Source organism: Perkinsus marinus (assembly GCF_000006405.1).
Source record: "Perkinsus marinus ATCC 50983 genomic scaffold scf_1104296969090, whole genome shotgun sequence".
Classification (NCBI taxonomy): Eukaryota; Perkinsozoa; order Perkinsida; family Perkinsidae; genus Perkinsus; species Perkinsus marinus.
In genome coordinates, this window is record NW_003202922.1 from 68,302 (window position 1) to 79,798 (window position 11,497).

Genomic DNA, 11,497 nt, shown 5'->3' on the forward strand with positions numbered 1-11,497 from the left:
AGATGTGGCGTCAAGTCACTATCGTCGGCGTAGGGAGAGACCCATGGGGATCTCAGGGGGAGGGAAGGATGTTGGGATAGGAGGTCACCGTCGGGGAGTGCGGAGCTGATTCCGTATGTATTTTGTTGTATGTAACATTGGGATGGTGACACTGCTGGTGTCACCATCATGTTGGTATTTTGGTATTCGGAGGGACGGGAGGAATGTAGCGAACAGTGATGGGTGAAGATACGAAGGAGGTTCGCATTGCTGGCCTCGTTGGTATCGATTCTGGTTGCCTATGGGATACATTTCGAGTGTCTCCTCCAGAGGGTAGATGTTGAGTTTGAGTATTGTTGTTGTCGAAGGAAGACAGCTCCTGGCCGATCGGAGGAGGGGAAGTTTAATAGTTGACTGGATGGTTTCAGTGAGCGAGATGTGGTGGAAACATGGTATGGTAAACGGCAGAAAAATCAGTAATGGCATTATTAGAAAATACTAAGAGGCCATCATATAGTACCGCACTTGGTGTATCGCAGGGAGGGGACGGGTGCATGCCTGTGGTACTGGAAGTGTTGGAAAATATGTATATGGTCAACTACGTGTGTTGGTGACAATATGGAAATTATGAGGAATTTTGTTGAGGATTCTCGACCTGAAAATCACCCTGCTCAACGTCCTCGGTAGTCGTCAATCGAGATGATCCGTGAGATGTTATGTTCTGTAATCGGGCAGTAGTTGAGCATTATGTCTCTTTAGCTGAGTCACTCTGTATACACCATTGCGATCTTAGCATTCCCACTCATCTATTTAGAGTAACTGAGAATGGTTGCTATGATTGCACTCTTGAAGTTATTTGTGCCTAGTTGGGACAGAGATGTGCACGCGTGCACTAAAAGCAGAGCAGCACGCATGCTCATTCGAGGCCTATGCTTAGACTAGCGGTGAGGGACAGAGTTTGTCAAAAAACTGTTTGAACTCTCCCTCCCATCTCATTGGAACAAATAGGGGGAAGACGCAGAAAAACATTGTTTGTGCATTTCTAGCCGAAGTCGTGGGTGAATCTCCAAGAAGTAACGAGGAAGCTATTGAGGTGAACGAAGAAAAGCAGAGATATATACATTAGCACTGGTGATTTGTATGTGCCGATACAATGTTGAGTTGTTCATTGGCGACCATAAAGTGTGCTTGGAGTGGTATCGTGTACAACGGCTATGTCAAGTTGACATTCTTAATGACTGCTCCTAGAGGGAAGACTCGGGCAGTGGAGAGGGAAGGAGGAGGTTCTTCTGGCGGGTTGAGGCGGAGCGAAGCTGGGTCAATGGTTTTTGTACTGCCGTTGAGGAATAGAGTGCTGTTCCCGGGACTGAGAGCACAGGCATTGGTAGTAGTGGGGAGGGGTAGTATAAGGCAGGATGTGACGGAAATGTGGTAGGTACATAAATCGGTTTTTGAGGCACTTGTAGCCCATCAGAAAACAGTATCGTTGGAAGATTCTCTGAGCCACGACAAGCTCGTCACTGTTGGTGTTAGAAACAGCGATAGGGAGGGTTCCAAAGGAGACGAGAAGCTGTAGGCGCCAGTGTTGGAATGTATATACGCTGACGTTCCTCAGCTGACCTCGGGAGTTTCCTCGCTACTTGCAGGAGTTTATATAAGAATTTGGGTAGAAATGTTGAAGAAGTAACAATAATTTCCCAAAATGTCCTCAGAACTTCCATATTGTCACCGACGCATGTCGTTGACCATGTGCATATTTTTTCACACTGTTAGGCTTGTAGTAGAGTGAATTAGGATTGCTTTACTGTAGACTATAATGAAGTTTCATCCGTTTTACGTGAGGTGGCGTAAATCTCTGTGAAAAACGCAATATTCGCGGTGATATGCAGTAGTCGTGAAATATGTTTTTCACTGGTGTTTTTCATATCACGGGTGAAACTCCAATATTGGTAGGAATAGTAACCCGTAACAATACTCCTCCGCGTGGACGGGAGATGCCATGAGTATTCTCGTGATTTACATGGCTTCAACTGATTGCCTCTTCGTCTCTCCACGTCGTTTTGCATTTTCGCATTGATCTTGCTGATTTTCGTATAAAGAGTGAAAGTATGTAGTTAAGCTCGAATGGTTTCTGTGAAGTTCCACCCATAGTAATAATATCATTTCGAATCAAGATGATTCCTTATTGTAGATGTGTATTATTGATCGTATTGGATACGTTATAGTCGATCGTTGGTTCCGTAAGTGGTCAAGCGGTAGAGCGTTATGCTTACTACCATGAGGTCCAGGGTTCGATCCTTCGCAGGGGTCTTTTTCACACATCCGCCGGTCGGCACTCTCTTTTGGTTAGGTACACTGTGGGCACACTCTGCCGTATGGTATCCAGTAGTGTAGCGCCTCACACCCGGGCCGGGGAGGTTGATGAAGGGGATCAAATCGTGTTGACACTAGAAGGACTAGATAGGTGGGAGCTCGAGGCTTCCCAGTTCCTATTAGATGCATCTTCAGGGTGGAACTGGAGACCTCTGGTGCGGCACTGGTGTGGGACGGCTCAACGGAGGGAGGTACTTAAAGGAGTTTCGAAACTTCAAGTTCTGTAGCATTCCCAAGTCGCAAAATTTTCCCCTTCGTTGAATCGAACTCCTAAACTTTCAATTGAGCCTGGTATAGTATTAATCTTGTTGGTATTTTAGTAAAACGATGCGTGAAATGTTAACGAGAACGTAAAGCATCGACCGCATGGACGAAAATCTGAACTTGTTGGCAAAGCATTAATTCGATCTTCAAAGGCTGTAGTATCATGTTAACGCCATGGAAGTGAAACTCTCCTTACTGTGATGATCGCGTACCTATTCACCAGGCTGAAGGTTCGTTACTGGTGATGCTACTACGCCGTAGGGGTATATGGTTTCTATAGTGATCGATGGGGGAGGTCTGATTGGGCAGGAGGGAGGATGCTGTGCTTTAGGGGAGCGTAATGTGGTGCACGGCAAGGTTTGGGTATCTCGCGTGCTTGGGAGTGTCCAGAAGGGGCCGACGAGGGAACTGGAAGCATTAGCGGGTAGGAAGGGCAGTTTTCAATAGTCGAATAGTGGACCGTCTGGCATTACTCACTTTTTGTAGCTGTTGTCAGCGACCATCCTTGATAAGCTGCAATGGTCTGTAGTCGTTATAGGGGCTGGGGAAGCAGGGGAGTTATATCGTCGATTGGAAATAGTAGAAAGTGTCCCTCCCGATGAGTGACGTGCTTTCAGATGGTCTCCAGCGGAAGGTGGCTGAGCTGTTTCAACTGGAAAAGAGGCTTCAGGTTGGGGGGAGGGTGTTATAGTTGGGTTCAATACTGTTGGTTTAGGGCCTCGCTCATGGCGGTAAAGCTGGGGGGTTGCCGGGGCCTTTGGGAGGGCTGATAACGTCTTTGTGGAATAGTGGACGGGAAGGGGGTGGGGCGGCAGGGGAGAGCGTACTAGTTTTAAGGATGGTGTGGTCAGGAAAGGATAGAGAAACTGCCATCACTGAGGTCCCGATGAAGGCTGACAAGTGCTCGTTGTTTGCCGATATCATATGTGCAACGTTGAAGGTGAGTATGGAAAAATGCCGCTGGGTGGATTCGAACCTGTGTGACACTGCCACCCCCGATCTGCACTTCTCGCATGCGGCCTTACGTAGAAGTGCCCCAGCTACCAGTTGGGTTGGGGGAAGTGTCGATGGTGTGGTATATCAAGGCCGTAGGATGTCTGAATTCTCAGGATGTGCCGATGGTCGCTCGACAGCAGGCTTTGGAGTGCCTCTGCATTGAAGATAGGCTGCACATGGCGACGAACATGGTGGCGGAGCGGAGAGAGGCGCTGTTGGTGACGAGCCGAGTTAGAGTGGGAACTCGTCCTACTGGGATGGTCTTGTCCTTGTAATGGAGCTTTCAGGGTAACATGAGGAAGCAAGCGGACATGGACGTGCGGGAGAGGGTGATAAGGAGGCAGATCGAAGAGCTCCAGAAGGAGCTTAGGAAAATCAGTAAGGAAAGGGCCCGTTGGAGAGTGTTCGTGATGGTAGTGTTAGGTGGGGGGAATGAGGCTGCCGAGGACGAGGTTACGTCCATCGTGAACAAACTGGCCGCTATCCCCCTGCCTGAGGACATGAGGAGGGTAGGGCTGTTGGGTTAGGGAGTAGAAAGGAGGGTGATGCTGTCTAGGTATGCGATAGGGAGATCCACAAACTGCAGAGTACGCCGACGACTCATCCTGACTATACTGTGACCAGGTTAGATCTGGGAGGGGTCGTACATAGTAGTGCTGTTGTTGGCGACCCCTTATAGGCTTTGGCTTGGGAGTGATAAGCGTGAGTATTTCAGGACCTACTTGGAGACGGTGGCCTCTCTGCCGTGGTCATTGGAATGCTCTGAGGCGGTCATCGATCTCGATAGAGCTAGGGAGGTCCTTGAGAGAGATCACTTTGGGATGACTAAGGTAGTGACAGTTGTATCACCCCCACTGGTTATCATAGATTTTTGTAGTGAATCGTTTGAGTAGGAAAGCATAGCTCTTGTAACTGCAGAAGATGATCAGCAACTTCAGTTGAGATATTTTACAGGTCAAGAAAAGAGTCAGGGAGTTCTTAGCAGTGATGAAGCTGCACCAAGCGAGGGGCGGCTCTCAAGGCGATGAGTAACGAGGAAGCATTCTGCAATGGTCCCCTTCAATTCTCATCTCATGTTAGGGAAGCGAGAGTGGCTGAGGGAGAAGGTCGAGACGTGGGGTTACCGGTGATCAACAGGAGGGGTCCTCCTGGACCGGTCGTGTGCCTCGTGGGCCCCCCGGGTGAGCACGTTGGTGTGAGAGTGGATCTGGTGTACTGGTGTGGTTAGAGGGTTGCACATGTCTACAATGAGACTCTTGAAACATGCCACTCTACGGCACTTGACCATTTTGTCTCTGGAGTAGTTCATGGAATATTGTATTGCTCTGAATGGGCAACTGTGTGTCGATGTAGGTGTTGGTAAGACTTCACTGTGTAGGAGTATAGCAGAAGCTCTGGGTAAGAGGTTCTGTCGAGTATCATTGGGAGGGGTACGCGATGAGGCGGAGATACGCGGGCATAGGTAGGCTCTATGGGGCGGTGATCATGATGAGCGTCATATTCTGAAGCCTCGCGACGCGGTCGGTGAGGATGGATTTAAAATATAGATGCCAATCTGAAATATCATTGTCGTCATCATCATAATTCTTATTGTTTGTGCATGTTGTTGTCGTGTGCCTCAGACGCACCTACATTGGTGCCATGTTGGGTACTGTCCTGCAGGAGTTGGCTCGATGTGGTAGTCGGGAGTGTGTTATGCTACTCGATGAGATTGACAAGGTTGCCCAACCAGGGTTCAACTCCAATGCGCAGGGTAAGAACCATGACGACGCCAACTGCGGCGGCGGCTGCTGTTCCCAGAAGTTACTCGTCCTCGTGCTAGTCACCCTTTCTTGGTCACTCTAGTGCAACAACAATCAACTTTAACATAGAGGCCAGTGTGGAAATAGACGTTCGCTTTCCTCACCTGAGCTCGGAAGTTTCCTCACTGGTCATAGAGTTCGGGTAGAAGTGTACACAGATCAACGAGAATTTCCCGAAATTTCCGCACAATTTTCATATATTTACCAACCATGAGTTCATTTTCCCACACTAATAGATGTTCGGACTGTTCTCATCGCTTATAATATGGTATGCATGCTAATACTGTCGGTACCTCTATGGGGACCCACTGAGTAGAACTAAGCGTCCTTGCTGGTCATGGAGTCCATGACCATGACATGACAAGTCCATGACATGGACCATGACTAGGTCCATCTTTGTTGTACCTTGTATTCGATTTTGATAGTCCAGCATGAAAGAATGTTGTAACTTCGTTGATGATGTAATGTAATACCTCGAATGTTCGAGGTTTCATAGTCCTAATCGTCGAATTAGCGGAGTTTCATCACCTGTTCATTTTGAACTATCAAACTCGAACGGAACCAGGCTGCTGGTTTTAGCTGCACTCCTGGAGCTGTTGGACCCCTCACAGCACGCCACCTTTCGTGACCACTACCTTGGAGTTCCGTTCGACCTCTCCTGTGTGACGTTCATATGCACGGCCAACTCGGCAGGTGAGCGTGTGAATAGTCAGCGGTTGGAGATTCTCTCAGGGGAAATGAGCCGCCCACTCATCGATCGGCTGGAGATGGTGGAATTAGAGAGTTACACGTTGGAGGAAAAGCGAGAGATCGCCAAAAGGTGAAGAGTCAAATCGATCACGAGGGCGAGCGCGGTTGATGATAGGCATCTCATCCCACGACAGTTAGAGTACCACTGCCTGGCTCCTGGGTCGGCCAAGATAGAGGACGATGCGATAGACTACTTGGTGGAATGCTATACGAAGGAGGCCGGTGTGAGGTGAGCAGGGTGACCATGATACCATTGAGGGTTCCTTCCTGTTGTGCCTCGGTACTTGGCGTTGTACATGGTGAAAGTTGGAGGATTTTTGGTATTGGACAGTGTGGTTCGTGTTGATCAGATCTCTCGAGCGGAGGCTGGGCGATGTGTGTCGATATGTTGCTATTGAGATGGTTGAGAATAAGAAGGATAGTCCCTCGCCTTTCACCGTAAGGTCGTTGATGATGATGATGCGCTTGAGAACGACCTGCCTTTTTCTGAGGGTCGAGCACTATAGCAATTCCAGGTCAAATTTATCTATTACCGACAAATTTAATTTTTTACACATTTTATTGATGTTTCACCTTGTTTAAACTAAGCTCCTGAACTTTCAAGTAAACCGGGTATAATATTAATTTTTTTGGTATTTCGTGAAAGCCCCGAAGAAAAAACTAAAAATGTAAATGACTTAAATTTTTCGGTAGGAAAATCAGTTCGACTTGGAAAAGCCGTCTTATTTTACAATTAGTGGATCTAAAGTTGCGTTGATCCTAGATACAGCAGAGGGATATCCCTGATATTCTCGGACCGGAGACTTTCGAGTCCCCTGCGAGGCTGGCGAGGAGGCGGGCGAGGCAGCAGCACTCACGAGGGCAACAGATAGGAGTGAGCGTACACTCCTGTTGGTCATCACTCCCGAACGTCCTTTTAGGTTGCTCTAGGCCTGGCAGTGACTGCTGGTGGTGGTGACGTGTTAGAGATAGAGACGACTCTAACGAGTAGTTCTGCTAGTGTTGGTGCAGGGACGGGCAAGGTGTCCATCACTGGTGAATCACCTTAGAAGGGTTTCTCGCAAATAGTCGTTGTTATGACAGGTCAACTCGGTAAGGTGATGCAGGAGTCGGTAAGCGCGGCATTGGCTCAGCTCAAGGCCAGGGTATATGCGGTGCAAGATAGAGCGATGGCTGAAGGTGAAACACCTGCGTGGTGGTAATTTCGTGGCGCAGTGACGGAATCGTTGAGTACGTGTGTGATGGACTCGTTGTAGTCTTTATATCTTATAGAGGCGGTAGGAATAACCAGGATGTAGCAAAACTCTGCAAGACATGTGACATGTGCCACACGTATCCGTACCACATTTCCTACACTTCCTGTTAGGAACCCCCTCCTCCATGGATAGTATCTTCCGCTTGATCGAGCCAAAACTACTAACCTCGGCCGACGTCCATGTCCACTTCCCAGCTGGAGCTGTTCCCAAGGATGGCCCTAGTGCTGGTACCCTCTAGTGCATTTCAAGCCTCCCTCAACACTCCACTTAGGCGTGGCTGTATTCCTCGCACTAGTGTCACTATTCGCGGCAATACCCGTCCCGTCGTCCATCGCCACCACAGGTTAGCTACTGTTGTTGTTATGGTATATCTCTACCGTGCTTGTTCAGGGGAGATCACTCTTACTGGGCAAGTCCTCCCAGTGGGGGGTGTGCGAGATAAGGTGCTCGCAGCTCAGAGGGCCGGCATCGACACGGTCATCATTCCCCGCTCGAACGCTAAGACGTGAGTCACCATTTTCTCGACGGTGTCGGACTAGACCCTTGCAGGTTACGAGCGTCGTTGCCGTTGTCGGTGACGGACTCAATAGAACTAGTCTTTATAGATCACGTCGACGAGGCTCTACTACGAGTTTTCAGGCCTCAAGTCCAGACGCATAGTAGCGACAATAGAGCACCGCCGCTGAGGCGGCCTTCTACTATAGCGACCGTATCGCGGTCAGCATTGTAGCACATGGTTTTTGATTATAATTTTTCCTCGAACTTGCTGTTGAGTTAGTGCTACCCTTTACTAACACGCGAGTACCACCTGGGGACGATAAGGTGTCCATATTTTTGACGCTTGTAAACTTATACCATTCGATTCGGTGGACTTCACTGTATCAGAAGATGCCAATATATGTGTTATATGGATGCTGTATATGTTCTTCATCGACTGCCCCGCAAGAGCGTGCAAAACGCGTTCTTTCAACTGTTCAACTGTCATTTCTTGAATTTGAGATTGATGTGGTATGAGCTTGGGAGCCGCAGCTTCTAGTTGGTCACGGTTGTTTCCTTGGAGCACTTCCCCGTGTGGCTCCATCGTTGATGGTGTTGTGGAGGTACTTAGAAAGTTTCTTCGAGGCCACCGGTCCCAGCGTGATTATCAAGCTTCGGAAAGAAGTCGAGAGGTGTCCATTGCGAAAAACCTCCACAAAGATTTTTACCCGAGCAACAACGTGAAGGTATCAACTATCGGCCTCGCCTGCCCTGGTTTAGTGTGTCTAGCTCAGGTGGATTTGGTCACTCACTGTCGTGCTACTAGTGCTGAGCATGTTGTTGTAGGGCCTCGCCAGGATTGGTCAGGTCGCATGGTTGAGTGGCTCTGCGGGCGAGGCTTCGCTTAACTGGTTTTTAAATATCCCACTCCTGGGCGCGTGGGCCTGGTGGGCTGGAAGACTGAAGGTGCCTGTGACTTCCAGCTTTCAAAGCATCGAGTTAGTCCGACGAGCGCCTCTGTTGGCGTCGCCTACGTCGCGCTCCGGCGGGCGCGTGCCGGCGATGCGACGCCGCGCACGGTCGGCCAACCGATGCTTGCTCCCGGGAGTGGCGGGCTGGGTTGAAAGAAATTATACACGGCATACGCCGTCTGGTTCTGTGAAGCTTCGGCGATGTTCGGCCGCTCGAGTCGTATCACGACGCACCCAGGATAAGGGTGGAGGATGCACCGCGGATGATATGCACGTGTGTGACGGAGACGCACTGTGTGACGCGCCTTCCGTATCGGTATTTAACTCGTGTTAACTAGTTAACACTTTAAGGCAATGCCAACACTGCCTACTGAGTTGTCGATGTTGTTGTCGATGTTGTTGTTGTTGTTGGTGTCGTTGTCGTTGTCGTTGTTGGTGTTGGTTGGTTTTTTTGGTGTTGGTTTTGTTGTTTGTGTTGTTGTTGCTGTTGTTTTCGTGGTTCACCCCTATGGCTGTTCCCATTGCAAGAACATACGAGGCGCTACGCTGTAGCGCCTACAGTCGTGGCTGTGACAAGAGACCACAACCACAAGGGTACCGGTCCCCAGTGATCAGGGAGCACTACCATTATTTTTGCTAAGCTCCGTTGGGCATTTCACGATGAATGACATGCTCGACTTCATTAATACCATCTTTATGTGATTTGTGTTCTCCCCAGACGATATTTTCATCACACAGTTCGACCTTTGCAATGGGATGCCATCTCTCAAGTCTCGACGATGCGGATGTGTCGACGCACGCAACCCATGAAGCAAAATCGAGTCAGAATGACAGTCGTCGTCGTCGGAAGGCCGGTAGGACTCAACCAGCTCCCCTCCGCTTTCGATTTGGAGGCGTTTGGCTAGCAACTGAGTTTCGTGGCGCGCGAAAAAGTAGCTTGTTGTTATCCCTGTTTTAGTATCCTTGGACATTCCTAGGAGGTCACTATCGGCACAGCCCCAGCGTCGAAAAGTGCGGGCCAACTCGTTGGTAGCCCAAATTACGACGGATGAGCGGGGAGTGCGCACAGCGAAGGTTATCCGCCAAGTGCCTATAGAGGCAAGATACGAAATTCATCGAGATATGGTCTTTGGTGAGTGAAATACAAGGGGAAGGGTAAGTAGTGTACCCTTGAAGGTACCGGAATGAACGGAGCTGTTGTTATGGCTAAGCATCGTGACAGTGGGAGGGTGTGCGCAGTGAAGACGTTCTCTACGCTTGGTCTGGATGCGGCTCGATACCGAGTAGGACTGTCTTGAATGATTGCACTTCGTCATCATCGATAGTTGTGGTTGTTGTTGCTTTCAGCGGCTTTATAACGAAGTTGACATTTTCTTACGGATGGACCATCCCAACGTGTGTAAACTCCTTGAGGTCTACGAGGATGATGCCCACGTATATTTAGTGATGGAAGCATGTAAATGATTCCTTCCCTCCTCGGGATGTTCCTATCTCCCTTTGACAGGCACAGGGAAGGACCTGTATGATCGTTTAGCAGTACAGAAGCGCTTCACAGAGGAGGAAGCAGCTGTGACGGCCAAGCAAATGCTCGAAGCAGTACACTACTGTCACACCCACGGCGTATGCCACAGGTGAGGGAAACCAGCATCCATCGCGGCTCCCTTGCTATGGCATCATGTTGTGGTGAATGATACTCAGTTCACGCTGGTCAGGATGATGGGTTAATGTCAGGGACCTCAAGCTGGAGAATTGGGTGTACTCTGAGCCCAGGTCGGACGCTCCTTTGCGGTTGATCGATTTCGGCATAAGTCAAATCGTTTCCACGTCAAAGGAGAAGATGAGTGACACCCACGGAACTGTTTACTATGTCGCTCCCGAGGTGGCAGGCGGGTGGCTATGCGCTGTCGATTGCTCCTGTCCTTCAGATTCTCATGGGCGACTATGATTTCCGTTGTGATGTGTGGTCCATCGGTGTAATTGTTTACATGCTACTATCGGGTTCGCCTCCTTTCACTGGAGAAGACGCCCGTGAAACTGTCCGAAATATCTTCCAAGCCAGTCTGTGCTTCGACGGTGAGTTGCGTCCGCAACTAGCCTCGCCGATAGCCGTGCTGCTAGGTCCTCGATGGGAAGGTGTATCCCCCTTAGCTAAGGAGTTCATCTCTAGCTTGCTTCAGAAAAATCCCAGCGATCGTCCAAGCGCTTTGGAGGCATCCAAGAGCGAATGGATCAGAACCTTCGTGACCATCCAGGAACCCAAGTCGGACTTGATAGACTCGGGCCTGCTGGAGATCCTTTGCCAATTCGCGAAGGAGAGCGACGTGAAGCGAGCGGCTCTCAGCCTCGTGGCCTTCAGTATCAATCCCAAGGTTGTCTGCGATGCTCTAGCTGACGAGTTCCGTTCACTCGACTTTGACGAGTCTGGCACAATACGTCTGGGGGATCTCACCAAGGCTCTTACGGAGCGGCTCGGTTTAGATGCTGTGGAAGCGGAAAAGATCTTCCGAAAGCTCGACCAAACTGGCGACGAAGAAATCCATTATTCGGAATTCCTCGCAGCGTGTTTGCACATCGTATCACATTGACAGAGCAGACGTTCGGGATGCTTTCTATCGTCTCGATGTGGACA

At 49.6% G+C, this 11,497-nt stretch overlaps 2 protein-coding genes across 2 annotated transcripts in view; both read left to right on the forward strand.

Annotated features, from left to right (window-relative positions):
- Window positions 1-1,213: 1,213 nt before the first annotated feature.
- On the forward strand, window positions 1,214-8,179 carry Pmar_PMAR002848 (Chaperone clpB, putative; the record flags this gene model as incomplete). The annotated part of the gene is made up of 28 exons (XM_002768019.1): window positions 1,214-1,363; window positions 1,436-1,551; window positions 2,330-2,443; window positions 2,488-2,543; window positions 2,948-3,040; window positions 3,234-3,286; window positions 3,332-3,419; window positions 3,468-3,556; window positions 3,726-3,848; window positions 3,900-3,990; window positions 4,036-4,121; window positions 4,169-4,236; window positions 4,328-4,442; window positions 4,567-4,640; window positions 4,693-4,793; window positions 4,966-5,074; window positions 5,235-5,365; window positions 5,994-6,107; window positions 6,147-6,234; window positions 6,280-6,393; window positions 6,515-6,602; window positions 6,928-7,038; window positions 7,085-7,199; window positions 7,248-7,343; window positions 7,531-7,647; window positions 7,692-7,763; window positions 7,811-7,925; window positions 7,970-8,179. 28 exons carry the CDS (start codon window positions 1,214-1,216, stop codon window positions 8,148-8,150), a joined length of 2,868 nt encoding a protein of 955 aa, XP_002768065.1. The 3' UTR covers window positions 8,151-8,179.
- A 1,811-nt stretch (window positions 8,180-9,990) lies between these two features.
- The window catches only part of Pmar_PMAR002849 (calcium-dependent protein kinase, putative), a gene marked incomplete at both ends in the record, with an annotated part of 1,915 nt that continues 408 nt past the window's right edge, over window positions 9,991-11,497 (forward strand). Inside the window, 7 exons of the mRNA XM_002768020.1 lie at window positions 9,991-10,000; window positions 10,045-10,151; window positions 10,216-10,324; window positions 10,373-10,499; window positions 10,600-10,747; window positions 10,794-10,941; window positions 10,987-11,441. Of these exons, the coding sequence (XP_002768066.1) occupies window positions 9,991-10,000; window positions 10,045-10,151; window positions 10,216-10,324; window positions 10,373-10,499; window positions 10,600-10,747; window positions 10,794-10,941; window positions 10,987-11,441 (1,104 nt within the window). The remainder of the gene's footprint in view (window positions 10,001-10,044; window positions 10,152-10,215; window positions 10,325-10,372; window positions 10,500-10,599; window positions 10,748-10,793; window positions 10,942-10,986; window positions 11,442-11,497) is intronic.